We start from the raw sequence: 13,599 nt of genomic DNA on the forward strand, positions 1-13,599 counted from the left end.
TACCTGCACTCCTATGTTTATTACAGCATTATTTTCAATAGCCAAAATGTAGAATCAACCTAAGTGCTTATCAGTGGACGAATGGATAAAGAAATGTGGTATATATACACAGTGGAATATTATTCAGCCAGAAAAAAAAGAATGAAATCCTGTCATTTGTAGCAACGTGGATGAAACTGCTGGAGGTCATTATGTTAAGTGAAATAAGCCAAGCACAGAAAGACAAATATTCCATGTTCTTACTCATATGTGGGAGCTGAAAACGTGGATCTCATGAAGACAGCAAGTAAATTGGTGGTTACTAGAAGCTAGGAAGGATAGGAGGAAGGGAGAATGAAGACAAGTTGGTTAATGGGTACAAGTATACTGTTTGGAAATGTTACCTATTGTTCAGCACTAGGTAATATATATGTGTACATATATGTATGACCTATTATACATTTTGAAATAGCCAAAAGAGAATAATTTTGTTTCTAGCATAAAGAAAAGACAAATATTTAAGGTGATGATACCTCAAGTACGCTGATTTGATCTCTACAAATTATTTAAATGTACTAATTTATCCTATGTACTCTGAAAATACATCTATTGTGGATCAATAAAAGAAGAATTTAAAATCTGTGTGTATAAATGAGATTTGTATATGGTTCTTTTTCTACTTGTTTTAAGGTTATATTGTATTTATAATATAAGCTGAAAACTTTATGAGTTGTTTAGAATAGTTTAATATTGGAAGTACCAGTTCTTTAAAGGTTAGAAAGAATTTAGCTGTGAAACTGGACCTGGTAAATCTTCAATTATTTTTCCACTCTCTTTTCGAGCACTTGGTATATCCAAGTTTCACTACTACTTCTCAGTAATACTTCTTAGGTTATTTTGGTAATTTGTATTTTTCTAGGAAATCAATTTCAACTTGTTTTATTATTACAAAAGGTAGTAATGTCCTATAATTTTTTTATCTCTTCTATATTCTGTTTATAATTCCCTTCTTATTCCTAAGCTTGTATAGTTTAGCATGCTCTCTATTTTTTGTTTTAACTCTGACTCTCAAGTGATTTTTTTTTTAGTATTTAAAAATACTGACTTTTGGATTTATTATTTTCATACATTTTTCTTAATTTTATTGTTTTTAGTTTTATAAATTAATTTTCTCTTCCTGCTGTTTTATTTGGTTATACTTTCTTAATGAAGAAAATTTCTTGAAATGAAGAAAACTTTATCATATCTATATATATTAAAATTTCATAATTAGGAAAAAATCCATAATCAGTTAATTCTTTCTGAAATAATTGGAATGCATAAATATAGAATTAAATAATTGGTGCTGAAATTTTGCCTCAGGATATTTACATCCTTATTTTTGTCTTCTAAAATATGTGCTATTTGGGAAATATTAAAATAATAACTTTTTCCTTTCTACAAGGAAATTACTGATCTTCGGGTTGGTTATTTCTAACCAAATATAGCTTTGAGAATCTTTCTGCTTGACAATCTATGAAGCTCCCTGCTCATTTCCACTTAGGGAATGAAAGTTTACCACAGGCAGTCGCCCAGATCTAGGAATGCAGATCCCATTTGGGGAATGTACTGATGGGACTAACTACCTGGTATCTAAGGTTTCCTGGGTCTCAGTGAGGAATGTAGAATAGTGGAGAAAAGTGAAGGGTTTTCTCTTATTCTACTCTTGGGTAGCTAACAAATAATCAAGCTTATTGTGGTAGGTTTTTTAATGCCTTATTTACTTAGTCCTATAATTGTATTATTGTTTCCTTTTATTTAAGAAAGTTATAATAAAATCATATTTAATTAGAACTCAGAATCTGTGGTAATTTTTAAGAAGACTAATTTGCGGCCGGAAGTGGTGGCTCAAGCCTGTAATCCCAGCACTTTGAGAGGCCGAGGCGGGCGGATCACAAGGTCAGGAGATCAAGACCATCCTGGCTAACACGGTGAAACCCCGTCTCTGCTAAAAAATACAAAAAATTAGTCGGGCGTGGTGGCGGGCGCCAGTAGTCCCAGCTACTCGGGAGGCTGAGGCAGGAGAACGGCGTGAACCCGGGAGGCAGAGCTTGCAGTGAATGGAGATCCGGCCACTGCACTCCAGCCTGGGAGACAGAGCTAGACTCCATCTCAAAAAAAAAAAAAAAAAAAGACTAATTTGCTGTTCACTATCTGTAAAGTTTTCTACATAAAATAGTAACATAAAAAATTAGTACCCTTACAATGATTAAAACATCCATTCATGTACTGAAATTAACATGCTAACTACAAAACATCATTAAAGCCAGTCTTTGTCAAAATGCTTTGTTAGCCTAATTGTTGCTGTTAAATATACAAAAGTGAAAAAAAAAAAAAACTATACATGCAAAGTATTATTTAGGCACTTCAGTAATTCAGCCAGCCTCATCCTAATCTGTTGAAGTAAATGAGCATCAGGAGGTTTTGCCATTTCAATAATAAATTGATTCAAATTATCAAACTCTAAAATTTTGAAAGAAACAAAAGTTGAGTAACAGATGGATAAAAAGAATCCATCAGAAACACAAGGGGGGGGGGGTGGATATATTCCTGAAATCATTAGAAATGCATTTAAGAAAAACATTAAATTAAATTAAATGGCTCCGAAAGAGGGTTTTGTGAGGGAAAATGTACTCTTAAATGTAAAACATGCAAATACATTACCTGTGTAATTCTTTTAGTTCATGCTCACAACACTTATTTAATTGTGGTACATTTAGGAAATCGTAGGGTTTTAAAAATCGTTATTATTATTCTTAATTACTTTAAACCAACATTGGATCAAAAATAATCACAGATTAAATCTAATTTTATAGGAAATGCTTAAACAAAATTTTAACTGATCAGCGGACCATCAAGAATTCTATACTTTGGTACATATCTTATTAAGAGTCAAATTATGAGTCTTATTCTCAACGCTTTTCAATCAGGTCTGCCCATATGATTTTTTTTTCCTTATGGAGAGAAAAAATTTATAAGACCCCGCCTCCTTTGTTTTTATCACAGATCTACTCTAATTTTAGAATAAGCATTCTTTCCTCTTCTAAAGCAAGAGACTACAGATTGCTCTTTTCTCTGCATTTGTATCTCTCAAAAAGAATAAATGTTGAGAAATCCTAAAGGCAGAGCTTAATAAGCAGAGAAATACCTTCAATGGCCTTCCTTTTTCAAAGAGCACCTGAGTCAGTAGCTTTAGAAGCATATAACTTTTCCTGTATTGATTTGTGGAAAAGTCTGCCCTCCTGAAGCATTTTCTTCCATTAAAAAATGAGACTTTGCTACATATTTACTAAACTTCTATAATAGGTAGTAAGTGGAAAATGTAGTAAGCAGATTTGGCCTTTGAAGCAAAAAAAGAAATACATAAACATTTTTAATACCTAATATGTATGTATTTCTGCACTTATGTATTACTCTTGATACTAATATGATAGGATGTAAATAATTCTCAACGTGCAATTAGTCAAAAATTTTAGAAAACTTAGGATGATTTTATGGGATGCCTTTATGAAAGGCACTCAGAGCTTTAAGCTTAGGAACTTAGTTCTAAGCTGTAATTATTTATCGTCTTATAGACTTTGAACCATAGATATTTGGAGCTTCAAAAAAGATGTTTTACTCAAGTTATTTTTGTATGCTAAAATGTTACGCTTTTGAAAACATAGAACTATTGTTTAAACAGCAGCTACACAACCCATGCATATTTGAATCTGAGGACTAGAAAGAACTGTGTAAAATAATTTAGAGCATTTTTCATGAGTTTTTATTGTGAGAATATATCCTATTTTTAAAAATTTTGTGAAAAGTTTAGATACTCCCTAGGAAACTTCTTATGTTTAATTGAAATGGCGTCAGCAATCTTTATTCTTACTCTAAACCTCTCATTTTGTAATTTAGACATACTTCATATCCTATTCTGAGAACACACTAAAATTGGGTGTCTCCTACCAGATAGTGAAACTTTGTAAGGAAGATACATTGCTCAGAATTGTGTAGAACTGGCACAATCTCGACTGTAAAAGCAGTAAGATAGAATGATCCGGAATCAGACCCCAATCTATATTTAGTATATAACTTGCTGAATCATCCAACAGTGGAGAATAGATGTTTTAATCAATGTGTGATTAGAATAATTACAATAATTATTAATTTTTAGTCTTTTCTCATTTTGTACAAAATTAATCCCAAATAACTAAATAATTAAATGTAAAATAATGAAATTATAAAACAAATAGAAGAAAATACAAGTGAATATTTATAGCTTTTAGAATGAAAAGAAAAAATATAAAAGCAAAGAAGAAGTCACAAGGGAAAAAGACTGACAGATTTCATTAAATAAAAATTTAAAAAACTTTCTATATAAAATATATCATGCACTAAAATTAAAACTTAAAATCACATGGAAAACATATTTTCAACTAACTTAAGAAACAGTAACTTAGGATTAGTACACCTAATGTTAAAAAAAAAAAAAAAAAAATTCCTTCAAATTAGTAAGAAAAACACAGACACCCTAATGAAAAAATAAGCTAAGGACACAAATAACACAGACACCCTAATGAAAAAAGAAGCTAAGGACACAAATAGACAATTGACAAAAGATAGAGTAAAATTTGCCAGGAAGCGTATATATTCTACTTCACTAATAGCTAAATAAAAGTTACTATTTTTATCTATCAAGTTGGCAGATTTAACCAAATGGTAATATTGAATGGTTGGGAGTGTAGTAAGACAGGCTCCTTAATACATTAGTGGTGGGAATTTATGAGATGGAAATTTATGAGATTTATAGGGGAGGGGGATAGACACTTTTTAATCAAGGTCTTCAACAACATTCACACAATTTAACCCAGTGGTCCCACTCCTTGGACTACAGCTAGAGAAATATAGACCAAGATTTGTATATAAGGAAATCAACACAGTGTTAATTATTTTGAAAAGAAAAAAAAAAAAACTAAATTCAACAATAGAAGAATGGCTAAATGAATTTATTTGTACCTCTACCGATGCAGTCATTAAAAATCTTATTTTTTAAGAATATACAATGTTAAAGGGAAAATACAGTTTCTAAAACTTTACTGCATTTTATACATTACAGTTTTGTAACTATAGTTACAATGTTGTAAGTATGCATATATTTTATACTGACTATATTATATTTCATATTGATATTTATACAGTCTTGTACTCCATAGCAATGTTTTAGTCAACAATGGACTGCATATTAGGACAGTGATCCCAAAAGATTATAATATTTCTACGTTTAGGTATGTTCAGATACACAAATACTTATACAGGTTTGTAACCTAGAAACAATAGGCTTTACCTTACAGCCTAGGTTTGTAGTGGGCTATACCGTCTAGGTTTGTGTAGGCACACTGTATGATCACATGATGAAATCAGCTAATGTTGCATTTGTCAGAATGTATCCCCATCATTAAACAACACATGACTGTATATTGATAATATTTTTCTAAGTAGCCATACGTTATAATTATATTGATAGTTTATGTTGACATTGTATTTTCCATTGGTAGAAAAAAGACTAGAAAGATATAAATATAAATGTTAATAGCAGTTATCACTGAATGTTGGTAGTATGGAATATTTATTTTCTTCTTAATACCTTGTATTTTCTATAATGACATGATTTTATGTGCCCGTATATTAATGCATGCCTCATTTTAATCAGAAAAAAATTTAAAATTTAATGCATGTTATTTCTAGTTCCATTATTAATCAACACTAGAAGGTAGAGTCTATGAACACAAAAGAACTTGAAATCTAGCTAATTTGTTCTATTAGGCTGGTGCAAAAGTAATTGTGGTTTTGCCATTGAACGTAATGGCAAAAACCACAATTACTTTTGCACCAACCTAAATAGATACAGAGAGTAATAATGCATAGAGTAAACCTTTTCTGTTTTGGAGCATGGGCAATATTGTATTGCCCATCCAACAGTGGGGATGATGCAATACATACACATTGCAAATGTGTTCCGCGGCAGCTACCCCTGGGTATCTGCTTGTTGTGAGGAGATGAGGAGGTGGAAAGGAGCATTTAGAAAGTGAGCAAGAGTAGAGTCACATCACTCGGCTCAGATGAAAGGGCCTTTCCAGCACAAGTCTCCAAACACACAGAAAATATGCATTACTTATAAGGGACAGTTTATTCAATGATAGTTTATTTTATTCTCTAGAGTATGGACTTCACTAACAGGGAACATTCAAGGCATACATCTATTAATAAACTGGAATATGAGAATGAAAGGCTCCGAAATGATCTTGCGAAACTTCGCGTCAACGGAAAATCAACACGGACTAATCAAAACACCTATGAAGAAACAGGAAGATATGCCTATCAAAGCCAAATAAAAGTGGAAAAAAATGAAGAGAGGTATGCTGGCTCCGTTATATAAGGGCATAAGTTTAAAAACATGTAATTAAAATTTATTTTTAAAGAATTCAAATTATAACTTTATATACTTTCTCTTCTGTGGTTTAAAATTTATTTTATAATGATAATGCAATAGACTAGATACATTGCTTTATAAGAAATTGTGTCGATTTGAAATGCGTGGAGTATTACAGTGGACTTTACTTTGTTAGTCATCTCAGATCATTTTTGGAAGCTGAGGTGGTATACAAAACATACAGATAAGTCATTTTACTTTTGATGTCATGGGAACAGAGAAAACTAGATTTTAATATGTTAGGTATATTGTTCAAACAAAATAGAAAATATAGGAACATGTCCTTTCTCACCTACCTTCAATAATAGATACACTTTCTGTTTTTGTTGTTTTTGGCTTTTGGGGTTTGTTTGTTTTGAGACGGAGTCTTGCTCTGTCACCCAGGCTGGAGGGCAGTGGTGTGATCTTGGCTTGCTACAACCTCTGCCTCCCGGGTTCAAGTAATTCTTATGCCTCAGCCTCCCAAGTAACTGGGACTACAGGCCCCTGCCACCACCCAGATAATTTTCGTATTTTTAGTAGAGACAAAGGTTTCACCATGTTGGCCAGGCTGGTCTTGAACTCCTGACCTCAAGTGATTCACCCACCTCAGCCTCCCAAAGTGCTGGGATTACAGGCGTGAGCCACCGCACCTGGCCAACAGATACACTTTCTATTGACATTCTAGCAGTGGCAACAAATTATTGGCGATTTTGTAGGGAAGGAATCTATGAATGTATAGGTTTTCTCCAAATGAAGAGAAGTGTATGGAAAATCATTATCTGCTGTCCACATTATTCCCATACTCTGTAAAAGGTCTTATTAAAAATTCAAATATATCAACCATAAAAATAGGCTAATTTATTCAATTTTAATAAAAGATTTATGGAGTCATAACTGTCTCTGAAAGCCTTTTACTGCTTTCCCAAACTTGGAAAATGCTGAATGAAATAAGCAAGTTTCTTTTATACAATATTTCTCAGAGCCATTAATATGTTAACTTACACTGTGAGTGTCCAACAAGGGATATGGTATGCAGCACTCCCCAGACATATTTGATGTCAATTTATTATTTAATTTCATAGTGCCAAGAAATGGTGGATTAGTAGGTCCAGACCCAACTTCATTGCAACATTTGCTCATAAGCTCATAATATTTAGCGTGAAAAACCTTATATTTTGTTGTTATACAACAGAATTAATATTTACAGCTCTGGAAAATTTTCTTAACCTTTATCACCCTCGATTTTCTATCTGACAAGATTAATAATTGTAGGATTTTCGTGAAGATTATAGGAGAAAAACTGCATACAACTTATAGTTCCATAAATGTTAACCATTATTACTAACAAAATTGTTAGTATTTATAATAATATTAATACTTCTCCCACAGCTTATGGTACCTAAAAAGTATATTTTGGCAAGTAGACAAATGGCTGAATCTGACATAGCCTCAAAGATACTTCTGTTGGGGAGAGGTGGTGCCAGACTCATCTGTTTAAGTAAGCATACTCAGCTCTGCAGGTAGATAAATCCATAAGTCCATGAGATATATTTAAAAAATATATGTTCAACATAAAACAGATGTTCAACATTCTTGTGGGTATAGTACAGTTCCCCCCTACTTTCAGCACCTCAGCCACGTATATATTAGAAGGATATATTGTAGCCCTATACAGGAAACAGTAACCATTCAAAAGCACCAAATGAATAACCCCTTTTCAGGTAAAGAAGCAAATGAAGGAGGACTGACTGCCACCCCTGGAAAGCATCATGGTGGGGTGCTGTGGTGGGGTGTTGGTAGTGGCAGCAGCAGCAGGATAAAAGCAGTGTAGGAAGGATGAAAGAGGTCACTGGGCATGGCCATGGACCAGTTCTCTGGTGAATGTGTCCATGTGAAGATCTGTCCAAAGGAGTGTAATCTTGATTTTGGTGTAAGAATATATGTTCTAATATGGAATAAATAAACTTTACAGAGTATTATGGATTCATTCTCCATTGGTCAAATTATGACTCCCATGTACTGTATATAGTTGCCTCATTGCGAGAGAAAAGCAAGCCCATAAAGACACTATAAAGGGTCACTTGGGTATGTTAGTCACTGATCTGTATTGAGCACCCATTGGGTACAGAACACTATTTCCTACTCATGCTAGTTGGAAATAACTGAAAGCTTTAGATGGAGATACCAGGTGTTGTTATTTAAACAAAAAGACAGTTACTCTGCCTTTTATTACTTTTAGAAGGTATTTTTATTGTTTGGGTTGCCCCCTTTTTTCTCTTTGTCAGGCAGTACAGAATGTGTTAAAAGTGTCTAACAAAAACAAGACAGTAGGGGACACAAAAAGCAACATAAGAGGTAAAATGCTCAGCGGGAGATTATCTTAATAAGCAGTTTAGGCTGCTATTCCTGCTGCAAAGCCTTGTGTCCTGCCAGTTTCATTTGTTGAAAGTTTCATTAAATTTGTTTTAATGCCTTGTCTGATTTCAGTGTTCTCCAGTGACCTGTTTTTTAAAAGAAACAGCATTTCAAATGTTCTGAATAAATTATTACCATGTAAAACCTACTATGGGGAAGAGTTGTTAAGATACAAGGACATTGTGAATTCACCAGTGAAGAACTGCAAAGCAGATATCTCTCTGTTAATGTTACCAACTGAAAAATGAAATCATCTTGCTTGCCCTCACAGCACAGCTCAGTGAAGTGAAATAGTAAAAACCTATATATGTATATTTGTTAGGCATAAATTAACAAAAACATACAAATTATCTTTACATATCAATGGCTAATGCAGTAAGGTCTTATTGAAGTATTTGAGGAAGGAAAAAGCTTTTAGATAAAAGTACATGAAGAAAATGTTCCACAAAATGTTAAGATCCATAGTCTAATTTTAAGGCAATTCTTGTTTTTAACTGAGGAAGATTTGTATAATACATTCTTAAAATAATATTTGATTCACTCTGAAGCAACTCGGTTTTGTTGTTTTTCACTCCTGTTCAAAGTGATACATTTTTAATGTTCACTCACCTAAAATGTGAAGCGTTTTAGGATCTTCTAAAGCATTTGCTTTCCAATAAGACAGGTACTTAGCACTTTCTTAAAAAAATGAGTGAGAAGTGATTGAATTTGGTGTGGATGTTTTAAATATTGTTTTTAAAAGTTAGAGTTTTGAAGTTTCAGGATAATTTACAAGCTAATTTGGAGTAGTGGTATCCAGAGCTATTAATATGTAACTAATTTTAATGACAAATCAATTTGGTAATAAATGGAGTTTTATCTCTATATAAGACACATGTTTAAAAATGAATTTATGGTTTTAAAAGTTGTATCATGTACTAGACAGATTTTAGCAGTCAAACATTAATCATTAAAACAGCTTCAAGTCTAGCTAATAAATTAAGAGTTTCAATACTAAAAAACCACAGTCAGCAGGTTTGTAATAACCACTCACAAGATCTCTTGTCAAGGAATGAATAGCCATCTAGAAGCCTAAAGTTGAGAATGTTTGTACCGTGGTTTTGCTCAATAAGTAGCAAAACGCAGGTTGACAGTTCTAGGCCAGGAAACAATGAGCAGTTCACGGAATAGGGAGTTTAGTGGAGTGTTGGAAGGTGAGGCTGGAAAAAGGTAAAGAAGGAATCTTGCTCCATGCTAAGAACATTATCCTATGGCCAAGGAGAATATTAATGGAGGGACAGGACTGGATGTACATGTCCAACAAAGCTGAAAATTGTGAAGCATTGACTCAAGTCTCAAGTGGACAGAGTTCTGCTCCCCAGCAAAGCAACTGGGGCCTGCTGTCCTGGGGAAACCATGCAGCAGCCTTGTGATAGGCCTGTGGAAAAGATCATTGAACAGATCAGCTTGTGAAAGGATATTAAAAGCCTTCCGCAATCATTTTTAAGATAGCTTTTAAATTGATATGTATAGCACTTTATGCAAGGTGGTTTTATGAAGTATTTGAATAGCTGTATTCTTGAAGAAGAACTTGTCAGATATAAAGATGATTTAAAACAAAAGTACTTTACTTCATAATGTCATCTTTCCTTTCAGTCTCTACATTTTATTGATCTTATACTAAAAAGAATGTCCCTATATAAATGTTAGTAATTAACACCATAAAACTGTATCTGTACATCCAAAGCAAAATGGATAATTAAGATAATTATTTAGATAATTTAGCACAAATAATACTTTGCTGAAATCTCTGTGAGATAACAGAGAGATATCTATTTCTTGAATCGCTACTAATTGTTTTCACCATGCTTTGAAGTATAGATAGTAACCTCACTCAAATTAAAAGGTTCAGCTAAAGATTATATGCAGATGTACTATGCAAATGTTATAATTCTACTTGAATTGTGAGATGTTTCATCTTATTGTGCACATCATAAACCATGTTATTTCAGTTTAATTTGCTGTTCTGTTTCCATGGTAATTATAGTTTGGGAGAATGAGTAAAAAAAAAAGATATATCTCAAGATAAGCAAAAATGGAAAACATGTTGTGTTTGTTTCTGTGTACTAATTTACAGATGCCTCACTTAACTTTTATTGCTATTTGTATGCATAGCTTTGAAAATGTTTGTATAATAAGAAACAAGTCTATATAAATTAGACAGTCTTTGGATAAGACTGGAGAAAAATAATGTGAAAATTTTTTTAAACTCTGTTAAACTATGAAGCCTTTGAAAAGGGCTAATCAATACCTGTGGAGAATTTGAACCATTAGTAAAAATAAATAATTTCAAATTGAAGAGATTTTCGTTTTGATGGTCTTTGATTTTTTTTTTTTTTTGAGACAGAGTCTCACTCTGTTGCCCAGGCTGGAGTGTAGTGGCGCAATCTCGGCTCACTGCAAGTTCCATCTCCCAGGTTCACACCATTCTCCTGCCTCAGCCTCCCAAGTAGCTGGGAATACAGGCACCCACAACCACACCAGGCTAATTTTTTTGTATTTTTAGTAGAGATGGGGTTTCACCATGTTAGCCAGGATGGTCTCGATCTCCTGACCTCAGGATCTGCCTGCCTCAGCCTCTCAGAGTGCTGGGACTACAGGTGTGAGCCACCGTGCCTGACCTCTTTGATGATTTTATTACATCTAAACCCCAGTTTCATGAAATATATTTAATCCCAAACAGCCCATACCATTAGGACCTTTTTTGTAAAACTTTAGGATAAATTGGTTATATGTTTTATTATTCATTTGCTTAGTCATCAAACCAAAATTCAAAATCTCAATGTTATTGTTTTCACTCTCATTTTCTAACCTATTTTTTAGCACAAACTAATTCCATGCTATATGACTTTCATTGAAATAGTGGGGTTTTTAAGTCAAGAAAATCTGGATTTGAGTCCAAAATCTAAAGACATCACTTCCTAGCAATTTATTCTGATTTAAAAAGTAAATAATTAGACGAATAATTGAACTTTTAAATCTTAGTCTCCTCATCTGTGGATAGTATCCGCCATATTAGGGTTATTTTGAAGATCAGATTAGTTTAATAATAATACCTAATCTTTACTAAACATTTACTATGTGCCAGGCATTGTTTTCTAAGTGTTTTACATATATTAATCATTCAACTCTCATAATAACCCTTTTTTAAGTGAGAAAATTAAAGTCACAGAGAGATAAAGTTACCCGCTCAAGATCACACAGCTAGTAACCGGAGGAGCTTAGGAGATGATGTAAATTGAAAGCATGTTTTAAATTATCAAAATGTATAGAAATTAGAGTTATTCAGAGATTTGTTGGCTGGGTGCAGTGACTCATGCCTGTAATCCCAGCACTTTGGGAGGTCTAGGTAGGTGAATCACAAGGTCAGGAGATCGAGACCATCCTGGCTAACACGGTGGAGCCCCGTCTCTATTAAAAATACAGAAAATTAGCCTGGCGTGGTGGCGGGCACCTGTAGTCCCAGCTACTTGGGAGGCTGAGACAGGAGAGTCTCTTGAACCTGGGAGGCGGAGGTTGCAGTGAGCTGAGATCGTGCCGCTGCATTCTAACCTGGGTGACAGAGCAAGACTCTGTCTCAAAATAAATAAATAAATAAAATAAAATACTTGTTTAGCATAAAAAAATAGTATAATTCTGTTAAGAAAGCCAGTGAGATTAAGTGTAAAAGAGAATAGAAAAAGAGTATCTACTTAGAACTGTCAAGGGCAGCAGTCTAATTAGCTGTTTGGAGATTTTTCTCAAACTGCTTTACGTTATTAAAATAAATGACAAAGACATACAAAAGTATAGCACAGAAAGGGAAGCAATATAGGCAATAAGGATCACAAAATACTTTTAACAACTGTTAAGTTTTCCGCTTCATTTTTAATCATCCTAAGTCCTTTAAATGAAATAGAAATTATTCATCAGGAAAGTCATATTCAAAGAAATGGCCAGGTAACAAGCCCAAACATTTTGTTGTGTTTTCCCCCTATTTAGACATCTGAGAGATTAAAATCCTTAGCGACATAAATAAACGTGTCCTTGATAGCAACAACAACCATTTCTTCTCTTTTAGACTTAGTCATGATTGTGAGCCAAATAGAAGTACGTCTCCCTTGCCACCTTTGACATTTCAAACCAAAGAAATGACAAGTCCTTTGGTTAGTGATGATGATGTATTCCCACTGGTGAGTTGCTGGTTGTGGGCTTTTTTTTTTTTTTTTCTTTAATGGGTTATTGCTTTACTCTTACACTGATGTCAATAAACTGATGTACATAGTACTTTGTTTTTAACCTCACTCCTTGAATAGGACTCCAAGATGGGTCTGTAAGTCATTTGGCCATACCTATCTATGGAAGGAAAAGATATCCATAATATTTCATAAAGTGTTTCAGTCAATGGTTACTAACCTCTAATGCAGGCCAGAATTACTGGAGATGGTTTTTTTAAAAAAATGCAAGTGTTTGGGACTCACCCTTCGATATTTCATGAGTCCTCAAGGATCTGTACATTTTAAAGAGCTACAGTGATCTTTTGGACTGATTTAAAACATCTTTTCTATTGACTCTGCCATACGCGCAGACACATGTACAAATCATAAATGGACAACTTGATGAGTTATCACAAAAGGAAGGTAACTACCACCCAAGTAATGAGCAGAACATCCCCAGCACTCCAGAACCGCAAC

The 13,599-nt window shown here is 33.6% G+C and overlaps 1 protein-coding gene across 1 annotated transcript in view; it reads left to right on the forward strand.

Annotated features, from left to right (window-relative positions):
- DEUP1 (deuterosome assembly protein 1) overlaps positions 1-13,599 on the forward strand; it is a 98,523-nt gene that overhangs the window by 75,203 nt on the left and 9,721 nt on the right. Inside the window, exons 12-13 of the mRNA XM_025357394.1 lie at positions 6,218-6,414; positions 12,987-13,098. Coding sequence (XP_025213179.1) covers positions 6,218-6,414; positions 12,987-13,098 — 309 coding nt within the window. The remainder of the gene's footprint in view (positions 1-6,217; positions 6,415-12,986; positions 13,099-13,599) is intronic.

This window comes from Theropithecus gelada, chromosome 14 (assembly GCF_003255815.1).
Source record: "Theropithecus gelada isolate Dixy chromosome 14, Tgel_1.0, whole genome shotgun sequence".
Lineage (NCBI taxonomy): Eukaryota > Metazoa > Chordata > Mammalia > Primates > Cercopithecidae > Theropithecus > Theropithecus gelada.